The sequence below is a fragment of the Echeneis naucrates genome, chromosome 20, assembly GCF_900963305.1.
Source record: "Echeneis naucrates chromosome 20, fEcheNa1.1, whole genome shotgun sequence".
NCBI classification, from domain to species: Eukaryota; Metazoa; Chordata; class Actinopteri; order Carangiformes; family Echeneidae; genus Echeneis; species Echeneis naucrates.
Genome location: NC_042530.1, coordinates 13894146 through 13917839, shown reverse-complemented (window position 1 = coordinate 13917839; position 23694 = coordinate 13894146). Strand labels below are relative to the sequence as shown.

Sequence of the window (23694 nt, the reverse complement as noted above, 5' to 3'; positions counted from 1 at the left end):
GCTCCACCTCCCAATGGCCAGGACTGAATGGATCCGCTTGGCCCGGATACCAAAGCTTCAGAGGTCAGAGGCTGCAAAAGGGCCTTCAAACATCAGATATTACACAGGTGGTAATAATGTTATTGCTGATCAGTGTATACCAATAGAGTGAAAACAGACATGGGCCGCAGCTGTTGCTTATGGGAAATAAAATCCAACTCTAAAAGGAATGAGTGTATACCATATGCTAATGCACCGGTAAGTTTCATTTTTCCCTACGTGCTGTGCGGAAAAGCAGTACCTTAAAAGGTGAAAGGGTCATTTTTCATTACTCTGTCATTCCATTTGCATTAATTATTGATTAATTTATGTCGGTGCTGCAGGACCTGCCACGAGCAGCGACTAAACCCATCAACGCCACATGGCTGATTAGCTTAAACACCTTCATTGGCTACAGGCTGGTGCAATTAATGATCACCATTATTCTCAGCCATCATAGGAGTTCATATTTGACTGCTTTATCATGTATCACTGCCATCTTTATCACTCTACACTACCACTGTATTTAATTCTCAATACCCAGCTAGCACAGTGACTTTGATGTGTATTTATAGGAGTCAACTTTATTAAGAGTCTCATTAGATGTAACGTCCGAGGTTTACTTTACAGACCCAAAAGGATCCCAGTAAGGCTTAAAAAAAAAAAAAAAAAAAACCCTCAAATACAAGGGGTTTCCATTTATTGTCTACAACCATATTATAGTCTAATGCAGCCCTAAAATCTGAATGACAAGGCAGGAAAGACTCCTGCAGTCTTTGGTGGATCGTCCCAGTGAAACCTGGCATGCAGAACGATATGCTGAAGTAGATGACGGTGGATCGGTGGATGTCAGTGGGTTGTGGAAAGTGTGAGATGTTGGCAATTAAATCATGGATGAAGCCAACCCTTAGTTTCAGACATGCAAAGATTTTATTTATATTTGATTCCTGAATAAGAGTTTCATTAGATTCGAGTCAAAACATAAAGGTGGATCCAGGTTGATATATTTCAGAAACACTGAGGTAAAAAAAACAAATAATATATGGTCTTTTTCTTTTTAACACCACACCTGCCTAAATTGAGCACAGTGGAACTCAAACAAAACTTCCATCAAACTATTTGGGTGTGCTAGTAGCAGCTAAAGTAGCCTGGAGCATAAAGCCTCAAGCAGATCAGGGGAGCAGGCTACTACTTTCAAACTTCACACCACCTGATATTGTTGTTTGCACACCTGCAGTCTTCTAAAACAATCAGCATCACTTTCACATTCATATCATAGACAGTCATTTGTCGCATTGCCTGCAGCGAAGGTTCAGCTATCCACCCACCCATTAGATATTCCCAGTTATCCATGAGGATTGTGGGGGTGGTGGAGCTGAAATTAAATTGGGTGAGAGGTCATGTACACGCTGGACAAGCATCTCCTCACAACTACTGACAATTCAAAGATTCCATTAAACCTGCTCTTTGAGTCTTCAGACAGGATGAGGACACTCAAAGTCCCAGAGATAAAGCGCAAAGGCACGGACAGAATATATCAACTCCAAACCGAAAGGCTCAAGCTGTCGGCCAGGTTCACTGCGATGGGGTAACAATGCTAACCGCTAGGCCTTTGCGACATGCAGCACTCAAATACTGGCATCAGCCCAAGGGTTTTTAAATTGAGGCACATGAACACATCCCAGGTCCCCCAAACGATGCAGAAATATCAAATATGGCTCCCTTCACCAGGGTGGGGTATGTGTTTAAATGGAAGATACTGCCAGTGTCTCTCCTTTAGTTGTGTATATCAGTTTTCTAAAATCATAGATAAATTCATCACAGCATAGACAGAATTATTACAAGCTGGAATGTAGATATAACATAAGAACATCTATTACTGCAGTTTTGTTTTTTTTTTTTTGTTTTTTTTTAAAGGACTGAATGGTAGTTAAAACCAGACGTTTAAATTTTTTACAGACCACCATTGTGACAAGAACACCTTAGAGTTTGAGGAATCCCATCCTGATGCTCAGGAATTCTTTAGCAGGCTTTTGTTGCATTAACGCATCCTGTTATCTATAATACTACCTAGAAAAGCGATGTGGCTCCAACGTGGGTATTAGCATAACATGCAGAAAGCTGGGAAAAATGACAACGGAGGCCATTTATGTAATTGATAAAAGGTGTGAGAGCAAGTTGATAGATCAGAAAGATTGTCTGGAGAGCAGAGGGCTTTAGAGACTGATTAGGCATCTACCAGAGGAGAGAAGAGCAAGACATCAGAGGAATAGATTGTGTCAGTTGGCAGGGTGGGAAACGCAACAAGAAAATGTACTTCTTGTCCTATGAATTAGCACCATCAGAGGGCTCAATCTGGCTTATTAGAGCTTGTTTTCAAGTGTCTCCAAAATGGATTTTGGCTTCCTTCCCACCCTGGGACTGAGGTGGTTTCAGGAGTGAGCGGAACGGACAGAACAGAGGAGAGAGACAGAGGAGGTGAATGCAGAGCTACAGAAGAGTTTTATTAGGCATGCTACAGAGGTAATGCAGTGTACACGAAAAGACCACGTGAGAGGGAAAACTCAAAAATCAGGAAACCAAGTCGCACCTCCTCTTGTTAGAAAATAATCCAACCTTTAATTGTGCCTGTTCAAAACTATACCAAATCGTTACATTTTGAGTTGTATAAAATCAGACTGAGAGGAAAAAATATATATAACTATTATTTATTTCTGAGTAAACACCTCAAGTCGAGGTTTTATTGTATCAAAAAAAAAAAAAAAAAAAAAAAAGTGGGAATCAACTCAACACTTAACATTCTGGGCATTTTTTTCCTGAAATGCAACATCTCATTGTTTCCAAATGCTTGCTTTTTTTTTGTTAAAATGAATTAAAGGAACACTAAAGGCACAGAAACTTTGGTCCAACTGAGTAGCCCTCTCCAGTAAACTGTCACATGACAATGAAATCACAGTGGACTCATCTTTTATCTGCTTTCACAGCATGCAACACTTTCTGATGTGAGATCCTATTGTCACTATACATGCTTAGAAAAACCTTTGTCACTGACAATTACATCTCACTGATATGAAAAAGCATGAAAGTCTTCAAAAAACACAGATAACGAAATACTTTGCCGTGAGCCACGTTATGATAGTTCAACTTAAGCATGAATTGTGAAGCCCAAATTGGGGGAGTTCAATCTTATGCTGAACGTACTTGTGGAATAATGGAATTCAAGTTAGACCGCCTGTAATAGGCTGCTGTAAAAACCCTTAAATATTTCCTCAGGAATATTCCTCTCTCCTGCTGCTAAACTAAAAAGGAAAATCTTATGAATCTAAAACTCTGAAAACAAAAAACTATGCCTGGATGGTGGCAGAACTTGAAAAACTGTCTAGAGAATAGCAAATAGCTGTATTCTCACCAGCCACCAAAAATATTCAATACCAATGTGCCTCAAAGCATAGCAGGAGTACTAATGAAGATGTCCATCTGTATAAACAGTTGATAATGTCAAGTAAGGCACATAAGTACTTTATCTTTTCGACTAAAGAATCCAGAAAGATCAAGAATTAAACATTGATCTACATCAAACTATTATACAGGAAAACAATCAATCATGTCAATATTTTTGACATAAAAATACAGAGGTACGGTAAGAATATCTGGGAGGATCCAGTATCTCCAATTGTTTTCTTAAAAAAACGATGCAAAGGTTTCAGTCTCTCAGGAATGACAGGATCAACAAAACCCCAACAACAAAGCTGATGATATCAAGGTGACCCCCCACCCAGTGTCCGGACACAGTCTGAAAGGTTGCTGACCGGTTCAAAGACAGTACACCCTGAACTCTCAGGAGTTTGTGAGTCACATTCTCAAATGGTGGACTTGGAGAAGGAGACTCTCAGGTGCTGGTTGCCCCCCATGTTGTAGTTGTGGAGATCAATCAAGGCCTGGATCGCTTCCTCCACTGTTGACATCTGGATCAGAGCCATTTTGCGATCCCTGGAAAATGTAACATATCAGTTAAGGGCCACAGAAAACTAACTTTCTTGGGACATGAAAAATAAAAAAAAGTTTCATGTGGTTTATCTTATAAGGTTTACATACTGGAAAAATTTGAATGCTTTCACAGTGCCTCCAGCGTTGGAGAAGAGCAGGCGCAGGTCATCCTCTGTCACATCTTGCCTGTTAAAATGAAGAACACATTACTGAAAAGGCTTTCAGGCTGCCATGGTACACTCGCCTTCACTCTTAAGTTTTCATAGGGATGCCTACTTTGGCATTTGGTTTACATAAAACATAAAAACTGACAGTAAGATCTTAATTATTTAGCACAGAAAAACACAATATCCTTGATAGTAAATGCTGGTGTTAATTTTGTTGTAACTTGTCAATCAACACTAACCCTTTTAAATCAAAGTTCCAAATGTATATGTATGTTCTAAAATGATAGTTTTGATTCTATAAGATCTGGACTAATCAAACCAAACATCATGCTGTCTGGCCTAAGCACTTACGGGATGTTGGAGAGATGAAGGGTTGCAGATGGTGGGAAGATATTCTGGAAATTTTTGGATCCAGGTTTCTTGAAGCGATGAAGTGGGGAATTGGCATAGTCTTTGGTCAGACCCTGGTCGTCCAGGCCGTCACGAGGCAGCGCTACCGTCTGGTGTTTGGACAACGTCACTCGGATTATCTTCCCGTACATCTTTTGGCCATTCAGGTGGCTCATAGCTTTGACCATGGCAAAGAAGAGAAAGGTTAGTGATGAAGGGTCTTCAGACTGTGATGTTGTATTCCCTGGCTGTTTTTACCGTTCTAGCTCCATAAAGTAACACCTAATCTGCTTGTAACACAGACAACAATTTCCATATAGCTACTAAGCAGATATACTGCAACTGTTGTTGATGGAAAGCAGACACTGATATAAGATGCATGAGTTGCTAATCTTATGTGGTGCAAATGATCATCCATTGACTATAACTGAGTTACTCATTTTGTTATTGGACAATTTGTTTAGATTATGGACCATGAAAGTATCCTCAGTACCAAGCTGTTTGGATCTGTGAGTAGGAGATATAACAAATATGCTTAATGACACACAGCTATCACAGCTTGTTCGAGGTTGGTTTTAGTAAATTACTATAGCAAACATTCAGTAGAAATTTTTACATAATGGTCTGCTGTTGTGAAATTTAATTCTTTCATTTCGTCACTCTCTTCTGGCTGTCACCCTCACAGACAACACACTTACCCAGCCATCCAGAATAATCACCTGGGTGTGTGTGTGTGTGTGTGTGTGTGTGTGTGTGTGTGTGTGTGTGTGTGTGTGTGTGTGTGTGTGTGAGACATAGGCGTGTACCTTCTTTTGTAGAGAGCAAAACAACTGAAGCCTATATATGTACAGGAATAGTAGCTGAAGATGGAGGCGGACAAATTGGTTCAGGAAACAAACAGCAGTGGGTTTGTTTCTATAACTCTCTGAGGAAGCTGTAGACGTGACTAAAAACAGGTACTTACAGAATGTGATAAAGAGTACGAGCTTTAAGATGCATGACTCAGGCTGTTTAACTGCACTTTTACTGTAGAGTTAGAGACTTAAGAGTTAAAACATGCATTTTTGAAGGGCTAAAAGGAAATTTCAAAATATCAAGATATAGTGTGTGTCACAATGTCAAGCCCTACTCGGATTAAAGACTGCTCCAATCTGAATGACAGCATTTGGTTCAGTATGACATCATCTTACCTAGTTGGGCCTGGTTGGCATCTGACATCTGAATGAGAGCGCTGTCCTTCTTATTGTAAAGAATTTTCACCCTCTGGACATCACCATATACTCCTGCATTAAAGCCGCAGGCAGGAGAAGAGGTGAGGTGGAGAGAAAGCAGACGGTTAGACAATTAAAAAGGCAGCACTTGAGAGAAGGATATTCTCAGACAAGAAGCAAAGAAGAGAGAAGAGCGTACACACAAGAAATTTACAGTAGACTTTAGAGAAGAGGTGTGTAGAAAGAACAGGTAAAGAAAGAAGAGACACCCTCTAAACAGATAAGTTGTCAAGCTGTGTCAGATGGCTATAAATAAAAACAACATGCAAAAATATTAATAATTTACCATAAATTAACAGATTACTGGAATTTTAGGGAATGGAGATTAACTCAAACCAATAAACAGGGGAAAAAAGCTACAAGCTACTTTGTGCAAATAAATATAGATAATGATGATATCAATAATAATAGTAATAATAAATAAATTATATAATAATAATAATAATGACAAATGTTTCAAAGATAGAATGGAAATAGAACATACAGGTGGTAGAAGAGCGCAAGAGAAAGAGAGAGAGAGGTCGAGATAAAGAGTGAGAGTGAGAGAGAGCTAACGATAACATACCGAAGAGGGTAAACAGACTTTGGGGCGTAACCATCTTTAGAGGGAGAGAAGAGCAACAAGCAGCGTGAGACAGGTAGAGAGGTAGAAGAGTCGGAGCGGAGCGGAGGTAGAGATGGACAGATCGATCCAGAACGGAGGTAGGTAGGAGGAATGGTGGTTTTTGTTTTCCCCCCGGAGAGTGATGGAGGTGGTGGGTCATGGAGGAGGGGAGCAGGTGGCAGAAGAGTCATGGTGAGGGGGGATTAGGAGAGGGGACGGGTTTGGTTAATGTGGGAGGAGGTGGTGTAAGGAGTGATTTGAGGGGTTAAAAATTACCCAGCAGTACATGAAGGGAGGGGGCAAGATGAATGAATGGGACAAGGAGAGGTGGGAGAAGAGAGAGGGGGTAGATGAAGAGGGAAGCAAATGCAAATTGGGGGATAAAATAAAAAATAAAAAGTGAGGAGGGGTGGGGGGGACAAAAAATAAAATATAGGTCAGTACACTGGAATAATGCAGGTAGTTCGGTCAGAGATAATGGCTTGGATAAATGTTTTCTTTAGTCAAAATACAGCAATAACCTGTGCCAAAATGTATTTCACCCTGGACAAGCATGGGGCAAAGGTACATTCTTATCAAAATCATAATAAAATCAACAATATTAAGTCATAACCATGGGAGAAAAACAACATGCAAGCAGTCAGACATCTGAAGACCTACAAACTTTCAGCAAGGGAGAATGGTTCTACAACAACATGAGAAGCTTTGGGGAGAAAATTAGTTCAGATACCATGCAGGCAAAATTTTGTTTAGCAGTATAATTTGGCATGCAAGAGTTGATGTGAAGGCCACTCGAGTAAATTGTGGCATTCACATTCAAGTCCAGGAAGCAAAAAGAAAGCTTAAGCACAGTATCTTCACATCACCGATTCAATTTGATTGGTTTAGATACTGTCACAGGTTCCAGGGTGGCACATTCATTCACAGCCAGAGTACAGACTGACGAGTAAACAGAGGCATTAGGTGGGAAAAATTAGATGCTATATAGGTCACAATTAAAAAAAATAAAATAATAAAAAAATAAATTCTGAGGAACAGGGAGAAAAGACAGCAAGCAATTCAGAGAGAAAGGAATTTGTTACTAGAACTGAAACACAGGATAGAAGACCACAGAATGATTTCATATGAGCTTTCATATGAGCTGAGGAGAGGTGAGCAGAGCTTAGACAGAAAACAGAGACAGTTAGCTGAGTTAGATACAGTTTGACAAAAGAAGGGAAGGGCAGAACATCGGAGGAGGAAAGAAGGGAAGGTTTCGATGTGGTGACAGTAACAACAAATCCCCCTCTTACAGGGACTTAATGAGTCCTGACCAAAAAGGGAAAAAAGCAACAGCAAGACCCTGGGCATGTAAAGGACGCTAGAAGATACAGCAAAGAAAAGGTTAGACAAAAAATCTTGCTTCATATTTAAAATAAATAATAAGATTAATTAAATAAATAGTAAAATTTAAATTAAAAAGGTTTGCTTTCCAAACAGTTCAGTGATTAGTGACTATCAGAGCAGAGACTATCAATAAATGTGCAGCACACAGACTGAGCACTATCAGCCTGACTGATTTTGTAGAATTTAAAAACACCTTTAGAAACCCATAGAAAGAGCTTTCATAACTTGTATACTCAATTTTACTTGTGTAAATGCGTAAAATTATGCTGTTTAGTTTCACTGACTTCTCAGGTAAAATATGTACAGAATATCCCACCATGGACCTCCTTAATGCATCCTGAATGGCAGACACAAGACCACAAAAATGGTAGCACAAGGAGGACAACTGGTCATAACCAGCAAAATAAAGAGAGAACAGAAAGATGGGGGTGGTAGGTAGGAGTGGTGGAGCTCAAGCCTTTGATGGTCCATTTTACTGGTGGTGTTTGGACGTGTGTTACTGACCTCCTCGTTTAGGTTGCTGACCAGCAGGACCCCGCTGGACCCCGTCTGTCCAGCCAGGGCCACCCTCCCTGCAGCAGCAGCAGCTGCTGCAGCAGCGCTAAGAGGGTTCAGGGCTCCTGACAGGAAGGACACAAAACAATCATGGAATGGAGAGCAGCACTTCCATTTAACAGCGGCATTAGAACATTGAGGATGCAACTTTTAAAACAAGTTAAAATAACCAGCTCGCATGTAGCTTATTATTTCAATCATTTAAAACTACAGTGCTTACAATCATTAAATCTAGACTATGTGAAATCTAATCATTCATGTTGTTTTGCTGAAGCCTCAAACTTGTGGAAAATAATAAGAAATAAAAAAAAAAAAAGATAAAAAGAGGAAATATAAAAGTGTGATCTACCTGGGATCTTACCGAGGAGGGAGTTGGAATCTTTGCTGAAGGCGGCAGCCACCGTGGGATCAATGCTAGGCTGGCCGTCACCAGCAGGAAGCTCAGGGCGTGTGTAGTCACGACTCTTGTCATTGTTATACTTGACATTTAGGTTAACCAGCTTGGAAAAGTCGATACGAAGTGTGCAACATGAGTTGTAGATGTTCTGGCCATCCAATGCCTAGAATGGAGGGGGAGGAAATCTATTTTTAACAGTTTTATTTGGTAACGAATACCCATAAAAATTGTTAACTTGATGTTAGGCAATGAGTAATATAGCTGCATAACTTGACTGGAAGCTGCAGGTAAGTGATCACTCACCAATTTGGCCTGCTGTGCATTGACAGGATCACTAAACTGCAGGAGAGCCTGGAACTGATTGTTCTTGGTAAATGTGATTATCTTCATGACTGTGCCAAACTTGGAGAAAATCTGCCAAAAAGGCAAAGAAAATCCAAACTTGCACTGATTATCTGTAATATGCGAAATTAACTACTGCTTACTGTGTGGCAGCAAAACTGTTGCCTACCTGTTGGAGTACATCCAGCGTTACAGGGTAAAACATGTTGTCGATGATGATCCGCAGCACTGGACTGGAGGTTGCAGCGAGAGCCTCCTGGACATCTGAGCTTGGTGACCCACCGGATTGGACTGCTGAGACCGCCTGCAGAACTGCTTGGGTCCGCTATGGCCAAAGACAAATGGTCCATCAAAAGTTAAGCATGCCAAATGTGAAGATATCCCATATTCACACCTAATGCATAAAAAAAAATATCTCAAGCACAAACTCCCATTGTCCTGGGAACGATAAAAACAGGATCATAGAGGATGCACATTCATTTTGAGACAGCTCTGAGAGTTGGAGAAAATAACCCTGCTGACAATATAATAAGCTGTAATGACAATGAAAATGAGTGCACATTTGTTTAGTGCCTATAGTTCCCATTAAAGCTCCTTGCAACTAATGTACACACAAATGTCACTCGTGGTATTGACTATCAGACTGATACTGGTGTTTCATCGTAGGATACGGCAATATTTTACATAATTATTTGTTTACTTGATTTCCTGCTTATGAGTCAGAACAGAGTTGAAATGTGGTGATATAATTTAGCATTTTCAGTTTGCATAAATACAGGGTGTGGTCATGAGGCCACTAAGTTTATTGGTTATTCTACATAGAAAGCACTATCATTTGAGTCAAAAAACTACTACATTCTAAATACTATTTCAATCTTCTCTGTGACTGGAAGTGTTCTGATTCATGAATCACTGCAGAGTTGGATTCCAATGAAAACCTGCAAACTCTGTTTAATTTCTTTGAACAGTGGTCCATTAATCAGGCTCCACTTATCTAACTGTGGACCTGCAATGATTAGTCATAATTAACAGAATTATGGATTCCTCTGGATTCCAGGTATACCAGTTTCCTCCCATCGTCCACAGACATGCATGATTGGGTTAATTGGGGACTCTAAATTGTCCATAGGTCTGAGTGGTTGTTGGTCTCTGTGTTTTAGCCCTGTGATGGACTGGTGACCTGTCCAGGGTGTACCATGCTTTTGCCCAATGTGAGCTGGGTTAGGGTGTTTGGCTGCAGCACCCCACACGACCCAGAAATGAATTATTAGTAGAAGATAGATGGATGGATGGATGAATGTCAATCTGGGTGCAAATTTTTCATCATTTTACAAACTAAACAATGAACTCTAACTGGAAATGTAAAGACAACCGTCAGAACAATGAGGATTGAGGTCCATAGTTAGACTCCTACCTGATTGCCAGCATCAGTTTTGAGTTCTTTGTGATTGGAGTATTGTATAAAGACAGGGACATTGCGGATATGAGGAGTTACTGTGGTGTAGTAGTTAACCATAGTGATCGCTGCCTCCTCTGTCCCCATCTCCAAGAATGCCTGGAAGTAGAGAAACAAAACTCAAAAAGAAAGTACCTAATGATTTAAAAAATGCACCACCTGTTTCAAGTTGATATTTGGTATTATGTGCCAGAAATAAACCTGTTAAACATCTGATACAAAACCTCTATGCCAGAGTTATTTTTTTCTTTTTTCCCCCCGCAATATTCCCTGAGTGGATTGCAATTCATTAGAGTGATGTCTGCACAAACATTATCAGAACACAGAAAAATTTTGCCTGAATTTTGGGATGAAACTGTCAACACAGAGACACCACCATGTTACTGTGAGGAGAACAAAGTAGCTCCACTTGACAGAAATCTAGTAGAAATGCCAAGTATGTCCTACAGCCCTCCTCGGCAGAAAGACAATAGGCTTTGGGCCAGATGAAACTGTGGACATGTCTCAGATATCAAGACCAACTGTGTCCAGTGATTGTGTGCTACAGCAAGATGTCAGCTGACACTGACAGGTCAAGTTGAGAAAAATTTTGCCACTATTGTTCAGGAACAAAACAAAAATGTCTCTTGTCGTTTTCAAATAAATTATCTAAAGTGTTCATACCCACTTAGATGTCCTCACATGTATGTATATATATATATTCATCTGTGATTTCAAACTGCTGCTCAACAACTGTTTTGTAAAGGAAACTCTACAAATGTACCCTATTATCAATTATTTCCACTCACCTGGTTCTTTCCTTTTAGTGTTAGAATATTGGTAACTTTGCCAAAAGGCAAGCCAAGGGCAATGACTTCAGTCTCTGAAGCCTCGTTGGGCAGCTTCCTGATGTGGAGCACGCGAGACGGAGGGGCCTCCTCCACCTTGAGTTTTTTACTGTCACTGCCATTGGAAGCCCCATCTACAATTTTAGCATAAGCACAGATTAAGAATATCGATCAATACACTGGCAGCCCCATTTAAAGAGTAAAACTAATCGTATTAGGTAATCTAGATTGTGTCAAAGAAACCCCTTTCCCTTGACCCATTTAATTTTCTGCCCAAAAGGACAAAGCCAACAGTCTTTAGTCTGTCTCTCTCCCCATACTTGAACTTCTTTCCTCTGTATGTGGCCCTCAGCTCTAAGTCTGCTGGTTTCTACTGAAAGCATACATTTTTAAGTCTGAGTTACACTTGCATTCAAGAAATATCCAAATGAACTGGTCGTTATAATTTTAGCAAAAATCCATCAAAAAGGAGGAATCAGTGTACTTGGTGGGGGCTTGTTTCAGTGGTAAACAAATACAAATTTGGCACTCAGGGTAGAATTTCTGGCAGTGGGACGGTGTATATTTAATTGAGTCAAAATTCAGTGTGTGTATATGGTAATGAAGAAATATTTGAACAGTAGAGCTCCATGGCACTGAAGAATAAGATGTATCAGACTGCAAATACACATACATGCACGACAGTAGTGTACAAAATAAATTAATTGTTGGTTTGGCTCTCACATGGTATTTGGTGACAGAAACAAAACTTGTGTGCATTAACTGCTATAAGAGGAACAGGAGCTTTGGGAAATTGCTCTTTAGGTTAAACACAAGGTGCAAGTTTTAATCTTTACAGGTTTTGTGACTGAAATCTTGTGACTGGTTAATCAAACAGGCAACCATCAAAACTGTGATTATTTTGGTTATACAAGAAGTCAAAAAAGTTCCATGACAAGTCGATGTACAACATAACTATAGCCGAAATAATGCTGTCCAATATGGATGAAAATTGTTGCTCTTCTGCAGAATTTCTACTGATATTACGATTCATTCAGTGGAGTGGGAACATCACTTGAAGCCCAGCTCTCAACAGTGCGTTTTGTCTTCGCCTTCTTCCATTCACCTGCCTTCTTAAAAAGTTACAATACAAAGATAAAATATTATTAATTTATCTGCAGGACAATACAAACTTTTATAAGGCATTTTCCTGGGTTGAGCTGCCATGTGTTGTAATGGTAGATTGGAACTTTGATTAAAGAGCCAATCTCCCAAAGCCCATGTGTATGTCTTTACCACTGTTCTCATTTTGTGTTTGATAGACACATTTTATTCACCTTCTCTTTGTAGTAATGTGAACAGCTCTTTCAGTCATCCTTAGTTCTGCAATTTTCTCTGAGACGCATGTGATATAATCTATTGAGTGTCCATTAAAATGCAGTGGTATTCACCATGACTGTTCTAGTCACATGCTGTGGTGTGTGAGTGCCCTCCTACTGACGAGCGTGATGTTATTTAGACACTAAAACGCTCCCAAGAGAGAATAGTTCTGCTCTCACAGCCTGCTTCACTTTTCAAACACCTATTAATCCTTTGATTCCTCTTAATGCTGTCTATCACTACCGATCAAATGGCTTTATGCAAATTCTGTCAATCCAGTCCCTAATTCAGGGGTGTTCGGAACGAACTCACCACTGATACTGCTCATGCCAGAGTTGGGACTGTTGTACATACTCAGCTCGTCTGATCCTCTCTGTGGAAAAAAAATTACAAAGAGACAGTCAGACACAGCTGTAAAATAATGGGAAGAACTATTTTCATTTTTCAGACCGGCCCTCAAAGACAACAATAAAACTGAGCTCTCTGAAGACAGTTTAAAGAAACAAAGGGAGGGAGGGAGAAGGTGGAAAGGGACATAAAACAGAAGAAGAGTGGTCTGACTCCTCCTCTGCTGGTGTGGGTTTAATCTTGCTGAATTTAAGATGTCAAGATGTGTCATTTCATCCTGAGCTATACTAGGTCCCCGAAGGCTTGCTGGAGCTGACAGGCGCCTTGTGCTCTTAAACCTGACTGATGGGATGACGAAGAACCTGGCTAGGGACCCATTACACACACAACTTTATAATAGCTTCATACACCCTCTCCTTGTTTCTGTCTGACTGAATTTGAACCAATTGTTCTTCTGTCACTAACATTCTTTATGGTTACGATAAACTAGATGTTGTAGGCCCTGCTACAGCAGCATGTCACAAATAAATTGAAAGGGGTAATAAAGTTGTCTGAATTAGGTCAAAATGTGAGCATGCAGTGCACAAGCTACAAGGATCGCAGGACGTGATTTCTCGCCTAACAGCTGGTAACCCTCTCTGTTTTGTTTTTGACATTGAAATATTGATGAAATAAAAAGGACAGCAAAGCCCACCATATCAGAGGAATCACTATCAGTATTTTTATCACTGTTCCGTTTCCCTTCAAAAGAGGATTTTAACATTGTTTTGTGCTGACAAATATGCAGCTGGCACTCAACAAATCTAGTTATTTAGCTAGAACAACAGCGCAGTTACAGAGGGAAACAGGTTTGTTCAGTGATCAGCAGGGACACAATCCTGGCCCATTTCATTACATTCACTTTAATACTATAAAAGCTGAAAAACAAATATTTTTAGGAAATCAAATTGCTCTGGTGTTAACATGTGGTTACAGTGTTGAGAAAAGGAATTGAATTGAAATGAAATGTGATATAATCTTCATCAAATGTCCCTTAATATTAGTTTCTTGGATGTTAGTTGAAAAGAGCAGATGTTTAAAATATAGCAAAAACCCAAAGATGAGCTGTTTGTCTTTCTATTATTCTGTAGAATCTACTGTAGGTTTTATGACAGCCTCTAGTCCCACCAATTAACATGTCAAAAATATTAACTCAGATGCAGGAAAGGCAGATACCATTGTGGCAAAGTAAACTCAAGAATGGTTTCTCGCTGTGCAGGAAATGTTGGATTGAATATTTGGAGTGTTCATGTGACGATTATCAGCTTTAATTATTAATTAATGTTAAAAGATGTTGATATATCATTTTTTTTTTGTTTCATTTGACAGTAAATCAATTACAGCTGGAACTGATAATAATTTTCCACCTTGGGATCAAGTAACCCATAGGTCTATTTATATACATACACAAAATACCAATACCTTGTCTGACAAGGACCATACCACAAAATTAGCTGTGGTGGAAGAAGAGAATGGCAATTGAAATGCAGGGCAGCATGAAAAAAGAATAGGCTTAGAAATTTCCGCCAGGATGTGTACTGAGTACAGTTTAGACACTGCTTCTCTAATTGAAACCTGCACGACAGGCTTGTATATCTGGTGTCTAATCTTGAGGAGTACACACAGTGTCCAAATCGGCTCAAGTGATTTGTTTAAGGAAAACAAACAAAAGAGCAAAACTCACCTTCACTCCAACCGCAACATCACCGATGCTAAATGAAAGAAAATTATCATTCAGTTAAAACAGAAAAATAAGAAAGCATTTCACTATCTGGTAGACAAGCATGTAAGGTCAGCAATTCTTTTTCAAACCATTATGTTCCACTACAGATTTAGGTTTCTGAGACCAATTCAGAATCTGTGGGTGCCAATTTCACGTAAAATTATATGTAAATTATGTAAAATGCGTATAATGCAATTTAAACTGATTCTTGCTCCATTAAGTCAGACTGCAATGACATTTTTAAAACTGAATCCAGTTATGCAACTCAAATCACAACAGTATTCATCTCGCTGATAACCAAATGTGTTTCTCAATTATATAATGTTCACGGACTAATTATCAATTATTACAAGTCCAGCCTCTGAACAGAATACCGTGATGGTTATCAGGAAACAACTTCACACGCCCCCTGATATATTGCAGTGTACTGATCAACAGCAGAATATGTAACGTGTATAATGTCTGTAAAACTCCTCAACTGTGGAACTATCTGATATGAAGTTATTCAAAGGGCTCATCCTTCAGTGTAAGACTGAGATCATGCTTCATTCAACCCGGGTGGGTGTTCAGCCAACATTCTTCAATGACACACCCTAGTACAGTCTGTAGTATTAAACATTATGGCCAACCCACCACGATTGCTATTTAAGTAACAGCAACCGATAGCTGCCATTCTGCGAGTTACATCATTTTACCGATATCTTTTGGCAGACGAGGGTAGTTCACACATTGAATTGGAAGCAGATGTACGATATACTCTCTAAAATGTTGTGGTTGGAGCCACTGGAGCTGCTCGGCCAGCTAAGCTAATCTAGCTCGCTACAACACAAAGGATCGATAGCACTGTACAATCGTTAGCATAACGGTTTGCTAAGCATCACTAGCTTCGTTAGCACGTAGATATTAAAGAAAAAATAATAAATCAATTGCAGAACGCAAATGAGTGACTGGGTTACAATGATACGCCCCACCAAGGAAGTCGGCGCATGCACCAAGTATTTGTTTTCATCAAATATGAGTTACAACTCAGTTAATGTAAACAGGGAGTGGGGCTGTTAGCAAAGTTATGCTAGCATGCTAACATTAGGCACTTCCTTTACGACCGAGAGCGCGTGGCTATGGAAACAAGCTAACGCAAGCTTCTCACTTCTTCCTCGCGCTCACAAAATGACGCATTCGCGTCGTCACGGCCCAGTGCTGCCTTAAACACAACAAGATGCAGCTCAAATGAGCGACAATTAAAAAAAAACATTACCCGTCCATTTCTGTAGAGACTTCTCAACGCGTCCGTGTTAGGGTCCTGTTTTCTCTCCAGTTTACACCTACACTGCGCACGAACACATACACATCCAGAGCAAAATGGAGGCAACGCGTAGCGTCGGCGGAAACGACCGAAAGTTTCCGAAACTGCAGAGCGCGCCAGCGGGCTACAGCCACTGGAAGGCACTTTGCAATACATCCGTGATTTTTTAGTCTGCCGAGGAAACAATCGCTGTTAGTTCGTAAAGAATATGGTTTTTAATCTCGGGTTATTTATTTTTATTTTTTTATTACATTTTGACAGCTCAGAGAATAAGGCATACCCGACCCCCCGCCAGCTATAATCATCAATTCCCACAGGAAGTACCTAATTTACTCGAATTTTAAATTACAGTCTTTAGGTGCCATAACATCTGAATAAAAGATACAACTTTATGAAAACGTAAACTGTATTTAAAAAAAGATGGAATATGGCAAGGATTACAATGAAAATGCCCTTCTCCCGCATGACAGCAAACAACACAAAGACCAGAGAAACTGAAGATCGAAAACATAGTCGGTATAAAATTTACAGATGAATTTATCCGAATGTGATTATTAATTGTTATCAAAATAAAATCAAAACAGAAATTGTTACTCTACTTGGTTGCATATTTCAGGGTTTTTTTTTTCTGAATTTAGCTACTTCCATTTTAGAGCTTCGTGATCAACATTAAAAGACTGCAATGAAAGTGTCTGCAACATCAAGATAATGTACTGCACCTATTGGTGTTATTGTGAGCATTTTTGAGTGTAACTGGAGTTACATATAATGAGGGAAATGGGCTATAACCAAGACAACGAGAGGCTTTTCTACAATAACAACGGTCTAGCCTTCTGGAGGTGTTGTGGGCCTAACTCGATGAAACACCGGTGAAAGGAGGTTCCCACCTGATGACCCCGAAGACATGATAGCTACCACCGCTCACTGGCCTAGTTGGATATCATCTGTAGGGAGCATAGAGCAGTGTGAAAATTTGTTGGTAGGAGGGTGTTCACTGAGTCTGGTCCATTTTTTTGTCGCACAAGTTTCTTGTGTTTCTCTAAAAAAATAAGCATAGCTTCATTGCTTGCTTTATCACCCCGTGACTCGTGAATACGTCACACCCATGCGGCGCGTGCCTCGGTAAACACGCGTTGTGGCCCCCTTTAAAATGATCAATGAAATTTCATGAGTAAGTCTTTTTTTTTTCCAACCACAGAATAATATGGGCGTGGCGGACGGCTTCTGTAACGCGCAGGACCTCGGTGAGTGTCGCAGCTGGCGACACCCAGCGCGCGAAATTCAAATCCAAACACTGCTATTGCCACGCTGTCACTGTGTGTGGCCTGGACTCCTGCAGGCGTGGACATAACAAAGTTCTCCAAAAACAGAGGCGACTAGGACAGAGAAAACATGGAAATGAGATAAAGAGAGAGAGATTAAGTAGTTTTTGCTTGTGCACTGCGCCAGATTTTAATGGGAATTATTATATTATGATGATATATGATGATGATATATAGGGAGAGAGTCCAGATAAAGTAGCTAGCTTAGCCACAGGAGTTAGCACGCTGACATACGTCACTCAGTCGGCTGGGAAATTTATTTGGCTGTTTTTATTTTTAGATTGAGGTAACAACAACATACACTTGATAATAAGGCAGGCCTACACACAGGCGTACTTCCTCCTGTCTTTTAACATCAAACTGGAACAATGAACAAAACTGCCTATACCAGATTATAATAAGATTGTTCCGCAGTATTTGCGTTATCTAACCAGAATGTGAGTGGGAATGGGAATAATGTGTATTCATGGTGTATTGCCACGAGTGAACACACACAATGAAACAGGAAAACTCCCCTATCAATTGTGAGACTGTGAGAGATCATTCAGCGTTTTGTCTGCATACCTGACTGTGCCCCCCCAAAAACTGCAGGCCCAGCAACGCCCCTGGTCACACCCTGATCGTTTTCTTGTGAAAAACATCTGGCTCTACTAAATTCTTGACTTTGGAGATACATTTTTTGATGAATTTGGAATAAAAGTAATTCTAGAAGTTGGTCACAATTTCCAAGCGCTTCGCTTTCAGTTCACACATTTTAGATTAAGATTTAGATTAACCATGATAATTTATGGAACTGTTTACTTAGCATAATGTAAGCAAATGGAAACATTTAATTATTATTTATACAATTCAATAACAGATTTTGTAATTCTATTCTCTTAATTTGTATTATATTACACCCCATAACTAATACAAGATACCTGCAGTCTAAAGAAAAAGACTGTAAATTAAAACTGACAAGTTAATGAAAAATGTATATAAATAAGTAAGCTTAGGTGTTCACTGCTTTTCAATTTGCACTGTCATAAAATCCATTCCTTCTTTTTCTTTTTCTTTTTTTTTTTTCATTCTAAATAATCTTTAGTGATTCAGGACTTTTCTTTCTCCTTTTCTAATATGGACAAAATATTCTCACATAGACTTAAATTTAATGAAAAGAATTTCTGCTCAGCACTTCTGGTGTGAAACTTGAATGGTGTCTTGGCTCTGTGGTGAGCTCACTCTGTTGCACTGCATGTCCTCTTTGTGGTCTGCAGTTACTACTGCCAGATGTACAAGTATTTGAAACATTTAAACTTCTCTGAATTGAAACTTTTCTGAGATGCGACAGATGTGAGGGAGCCATCCAAGCATCCATCAACCATCCATACTTGATGGGAATGATCATCATTACACAGCGCCGCTGTCCTTCTCCCTCTTGCTCTCTTGCTCCCTCCCTGCAGAGTTTGTGATAATTTTCTTGCCATGCAATAACCTCTTTCAAAGTGCACATAGTCATTTGGTACAGTATAAAAGCTCAACCTAAAAATAACTGATCAACATAAGGTGTTCTCAGAGTATAATGGAGCTCTATTAAATAGTGTTCAATTACAACTTCCTGGAAATGCCTGATTAACTCCACCAAACGCAGTCCCAGAATATCTGGGGAACCAAACACAATAACACCTAGAGACTGGTAATTTAGTCAGTTCAGATGACATTTTTTTAGAAGGGCAGTTAGGGATTCCTCCATGGAAAGGTAAAGGAAAAGAAGGAAAAACAGGGCAGTTTTTGCATAGTGATTAATCTTGACAGACATACGTCATGCTCCTGGGCTCCTGAAAACGTCACACCCTGGGTGAAATTAACGCCTAACTGCTTATCTTAAAGGACCTGGGATTTAATTAAAAATGACATTTCCCCAAAGACATGCGCTTCTGAAGCTGCCATGTTGAAATTAGCTGATGAGGGGGCCTCTGAGCCAAAGGGAAATAAGCAAACTGTCAAACGCTCAGCAAATCACTGCCGTTTATCAGTCCTGCTTGCTGCTCAGGAAATAACAGTGGACTGACATCCTGCATGGTGCCCACTGCACCACTGATAGAATAACAAATTGTTATTAACCAAGAAGGAGGATGACAAAAAAAAACAAGCCTGTCAAATGTGATAGGGAAACAAACAATGTGGTTGAGCTAAATACGGGAATAGGTTGCTGAATTAAGCCCTTAAGTCAACACAGACATATTTTGCCTCTGACAAAAGGCAGTCAATGACTTGAAATTTCTGTATTCTGTAATGAATGCCACTCAAACAAGGAGTCCTCAACAGAATTAAACAAAATAGAGAAGGAAGATGAAATGCTGCTAAACTGACATGGGACACCGCCTCCAGTCTTGAGAATTGTGCTAAAGGTGAAACTACAATCTCAGAAGCTGGAGTTGATGAAGCTTTAATGCTGACCTTCAGTAAAAGACAGACAGAAAGAACGAAGCATTGCTGTTTTTGTCAGCTGCATAGAGGAAATTATGTTGACATTTTGAAATTGTGAGCTGAAGTTAGTCAGGGTTTAAGTCATATTTACAGTAAGCTTTATATAAAAGACAAATTTGCTGGGCGGATCAGTGGCTGGGTGAGCCCAAGGCTTTGCAATTAGGCAGACCGAAGTATTTGCAAAAGAGTATATTTGAAGTGAAAGGATAAAATAGAAATTCATTTTTCTAAATTAAATGAAACTAGGAAACATTAAAATGTTGAAAAACTCTCTTCCTTGTAGTTTTTTCCTCATATTTCTCACAATCCTACCGCTAAGACCACCTTTCTGGGAGACTACATTGCTACATTGGACCATCAAAATGGACAGCAAGTAAACAAAAATTTAAAGCAAAGAGTCAATAGTCTGATGGTGAATCGACAACTTAAAATTGAGCTTCTTACTTGTTTCCCCTGCTTTCAGTTCCGTTCACAATCCTCAATTGATTGTATTTAAAGTTAATTGCACTGAAAGCCCATTACATAGCCTTCATATTGTTCTGTGGTCAGATGTTGACACTACCGTTTGAGATTTTGAAGTTAGCCATGAGTTTTGAAATGTGACAGCACCTATCTCATTATGATTATGATTGTGATGTTATGATTATGTTTCATAAATGATGTTCCAATAAGCCCTTTGCAAAAGGAATCAGGCAACAGAAGGACACAGACGGTGCAGGACTTTGATGCCTGGTTTTGCCTTCTGGAGTCTAGTTAAGATTATGGAAAACATGATACTGTCAGTAAAATGAAAACCCCTGTTTCATCCCTCATATCAGTTTGAACATTTTTATTCAGTATCAAAGGGGGGAGCACTATTTTATTTTATTTATATATTTATTTAAAATGAAATTTTATAATTATTTATTTGGTGAATATCTCCTTGGGAATCAATAAAGTTCTATCTATCTATCTATTGCTCCCTAAAGTGCGATATATTATGATTGGGCATTACACCGATGCAAACCTTGTGAGAAATGGCTAGTAAACGTTTTGTCAGGATTATTAGTCTTCCTAACATTTTGTGTTATGTAATTGCAAGAGAGAGAATGTGCTCTTCTTTTCATTTGATGAAAATTAAAAAAGTAAAAGCTAAAAGTAAAGATACATTTTAGTAAGCTCAGTGTCAACAAAGATGATGTTGTCTCCCTCCGAATGTACCTGTATGTCTGTCTGAACTCCATCTCTGGGCTATTTCTTGACATCAGCAGAAGTAAGAGTCATTACTAAGGTGAAAGAAGTTAATAGAAACCCTTTACCTCTCTAGAAGGGAACAAAATGTAGCACTCTCTGAGTATTTAGCCACTCAGGGAAGCTAATCTGCTCTCAGGGTGTCTGGCAAAAATAGGAAACAGAACCAATGGCAGTATAAGCTTTAAAGGTTAATTCCGATAACATGGACTTTCTAGTGAAAAATAGGGTTTTATTTGAAGTCTATAAATGAAGACTTTTTGTTTGTGAGTGTTTCTAATGCTCATGCAAACACCCAGCTTTCATCTCATTGACAGAGGTGTCACGGTGAAGGCGTCATTGACAGCATTGTGACAGGTTCAGTCAGAGGTGATGCCATCTCAGCGTGACCTGAGAGGACAGGGGCACTGCGATCCCATCAGGCTGTCTCTGCCGTTGCAGGGTCGTGGGACTGTATGTGTTGCTGGAGGTGTGAAATGTGTGTCACTGGGTGTCGCCTCCAATATCTCCCTCACTTTTAATCAGCCACATTAGTTTTGAGTGTGAGCTGATAGGGACGCTGCTGCTTCTGCAGGACTGGGAGCGCACGCAAAAAACATTAACTCACGCACAGAAAGTAGGATACAATGGAGCTTCCTGTGGAAGCCATCATGGCTGAGGCACAGTGAGTATTTCAGGCCGGTAATTTAGTTTTGTAATTGAAACATTTAGTCAGAGAACAGGAATGTCATCAAATGTCATTTGTGTCATGGCAACCAGCACAGAGATAAAATATCATCTTGTCTGAGAATGAATATTTCTGCAGTGTGGAGGAACTGATTTATTAAAATTCTGGCACCTCTTTGCTAAATAGATGGTATTCTGTGTCATGTCTCACAGAGACCCTCCAGCTTGACATTTTGATTTCTCTCATTTTGTCCTTTAAATTTTTGTCTCAGAGCGACAGCATCAATGCCTCTTCATGTGTGTGCGCGTGCAAACAAGTGTTTATGTGCGCCATAGAACAAAAGCCACACATAAGAAAAGGCAGGAAAAAAATGAATGTCAGAAGTGTCAGGATGCCAACGTGGCCGCAGTTGACATAGTAGGGAATGGCAGTTGTGGCAGATGTGCCAGGCATCCTTGGAAGAGCATGTCCCCACTGCTACTGAAGACTTCACTCTCGTGATGCTTGACCTCTTCTCCGCTGCCTCCCAGTGGAAGTTTTGCAGCTGGGACCTCTTAGAGACGACTCAAAGAAGACCAGGAAAATATCGACTCCTTTCAAAGCACATTTCCCTATGTCTACATGCACTTGAACAATCCATCATTTGCTGACAACAGTGGTTGGAGGAATGTCAATTTGATATTATGCAGATGTATTCAAGAGAATATCACCAACATTCATGCATTGTGGTGCGTTGCGGAATGTGAATTTTATGTGCTTTGGCATTGTGCTGAATAACTAATGACGTGGGACTGATCTGTTTGCTTGAATGCCTGTCATGAGAAAAACTGCAGTCTAAGCTGCAGAATGTGAGAAGAGAATGGCTGCAGGCTTTCCCACTTTATTTGATCAAACCCGTAAGTTACTGTCAAAGCAAACTCGTTCATTTTGACAGGGAAAGCGCCTCTCAGACCACTTCTGACTGATACTGGCTTTGTGAAGGGCTGATTCAAACACCTATTTCTTTTGCAGCTGAAGCTGCTGATGCTGGATAATTTGTGCTGATAAAGACTTCCTCAAAATTAAATGAGTAAAAAAAAAAAAAAAACTGATCTAAATCTGATCATTCAAAGCAAGCCCTTTTGAAATATGAACAACAGCATAGATAGTGGAAATGAAAATATCGGCATCCATGTGGAATTAAATCTTTGTTAATCTGATGAATGTCAGTCTAATTGTCACTTTCCTTTGGCTCTGTTTTTGGTCTGCTCCAACTCCTGAGAAAAGCAGCCATCGCTTGGCCGGAATCAAAATACAATGGTATATCTGTCTTAAGTCGTCTCAAAAAGGCTGCTGCTGGAAACACATGACTGAACAGCTGTGTGTCATAAATCCGAAACATTGAGCAAAAGGACGGAAGAACGGCATATAAAGCTCAATGGAAGAGCAAAGTTGGTGATGATGGCCTGTGATTTTATGCATGGAAGCCACTCTGTTCCCACTAGATTATATATGCTATATATGTTATATATGTATATATGTCTACAGAGGATTATTGCTGTGCGTTACCAGTTGTGGTATCTCACCATCCTCACCATTGAATGAAAAACCGCTGACCCTGCTGCCTCGCCGTGTTGACAGCGAGTACATTTATTTCATGAACACCAGAGATTTTCAGAGCCTTTTTTTTAATAGTTGCACTGCTACCTGAAGTCCACTACTTTGTGCAAATGCATTCCTCATGCTCAGTATTATTTTTTCCTTTGTTTAGTTGTTCGCTGCTATCATGTTATCTTCGTTATTGGCATGGAAAGATGGTGACGTATCCACTCTTTGGATCCTTTGCTCCCCAGGA

At 39.8% G+C, this 23694-nt stretch overlaps 1 protein-coding gene across 3 annotated transcripts; it reads right to left on the bottom strand.

Moving 5' to 3' along the window:
- Positions 1-1922: 1922 nt before the first annotated feature.
- LOC115060762 (polypyrimidine tract-binding protein 2-like) lies at positions 1923-16215 on the bottom strand. 3 transcript variants are annotated; one of them, XM_029528841.1, is made up of 14 exons: positions 16125-16215; positions 14831-14858; positions 13072-13132; positions 11362-11534; positions 10526-10672; positions 9287-9421; positions 9079-9189; positions 8728-8938; positions 8328-8443; positions 6399-6432; positions 5753-5845; positions 4524-4740; positions 4114-4191; positions 1923-4008 (listed from the first exon to the last, which is right to left on the bottom strand). In XM_029528841.1, the coding sequence occupies exons 1-14, from the start codon at positions 16130-16132 to the stop codon at positions 3879-3881; spliced, it is 1542 nt and encodes a 513-aa protein (XP_029384701.1). In that variant the 5' UTR covers positions 16133-16215; the 3' UTR covers positions 1923-3878. The 3 variants fall into 3 exon arrangements, with proteins under 3 accessions (XP_029384701.1, XP_029384699.1, XP_029384700.1); XM_029528839.1 differs by having other exon boundaries at positions 9287-9442; positions 10532-10672; XM_029528840.1 differs by having other exon boundaries at positions 8740-8938; positions 9287-9442; positions 10532-10672.
- Between the last annotated feature and the right edge of the window lie 7479 nt (positions 16216-23694).

Bases quoted from the DNA above. Each gene is read 5' to 3' on its own strand.
- LOC115060762 (XM_029528839.1), bottom strand. The intron at 10,673-11,361 runs GTGAGTGGAAAT...CTCTACTTCCAG, and splicing joins CACTAAAAGGAAAGAACCAG to GCATTCTTGGAGATGGGGAC. The intron at 6,433-8,327 runs GTCAGTAACACA...CTCCCTCTAAAG, and splicing joins TCAGCAACCTAAACGAGGAG to ATGGTTACGCCCCAAAGTCT.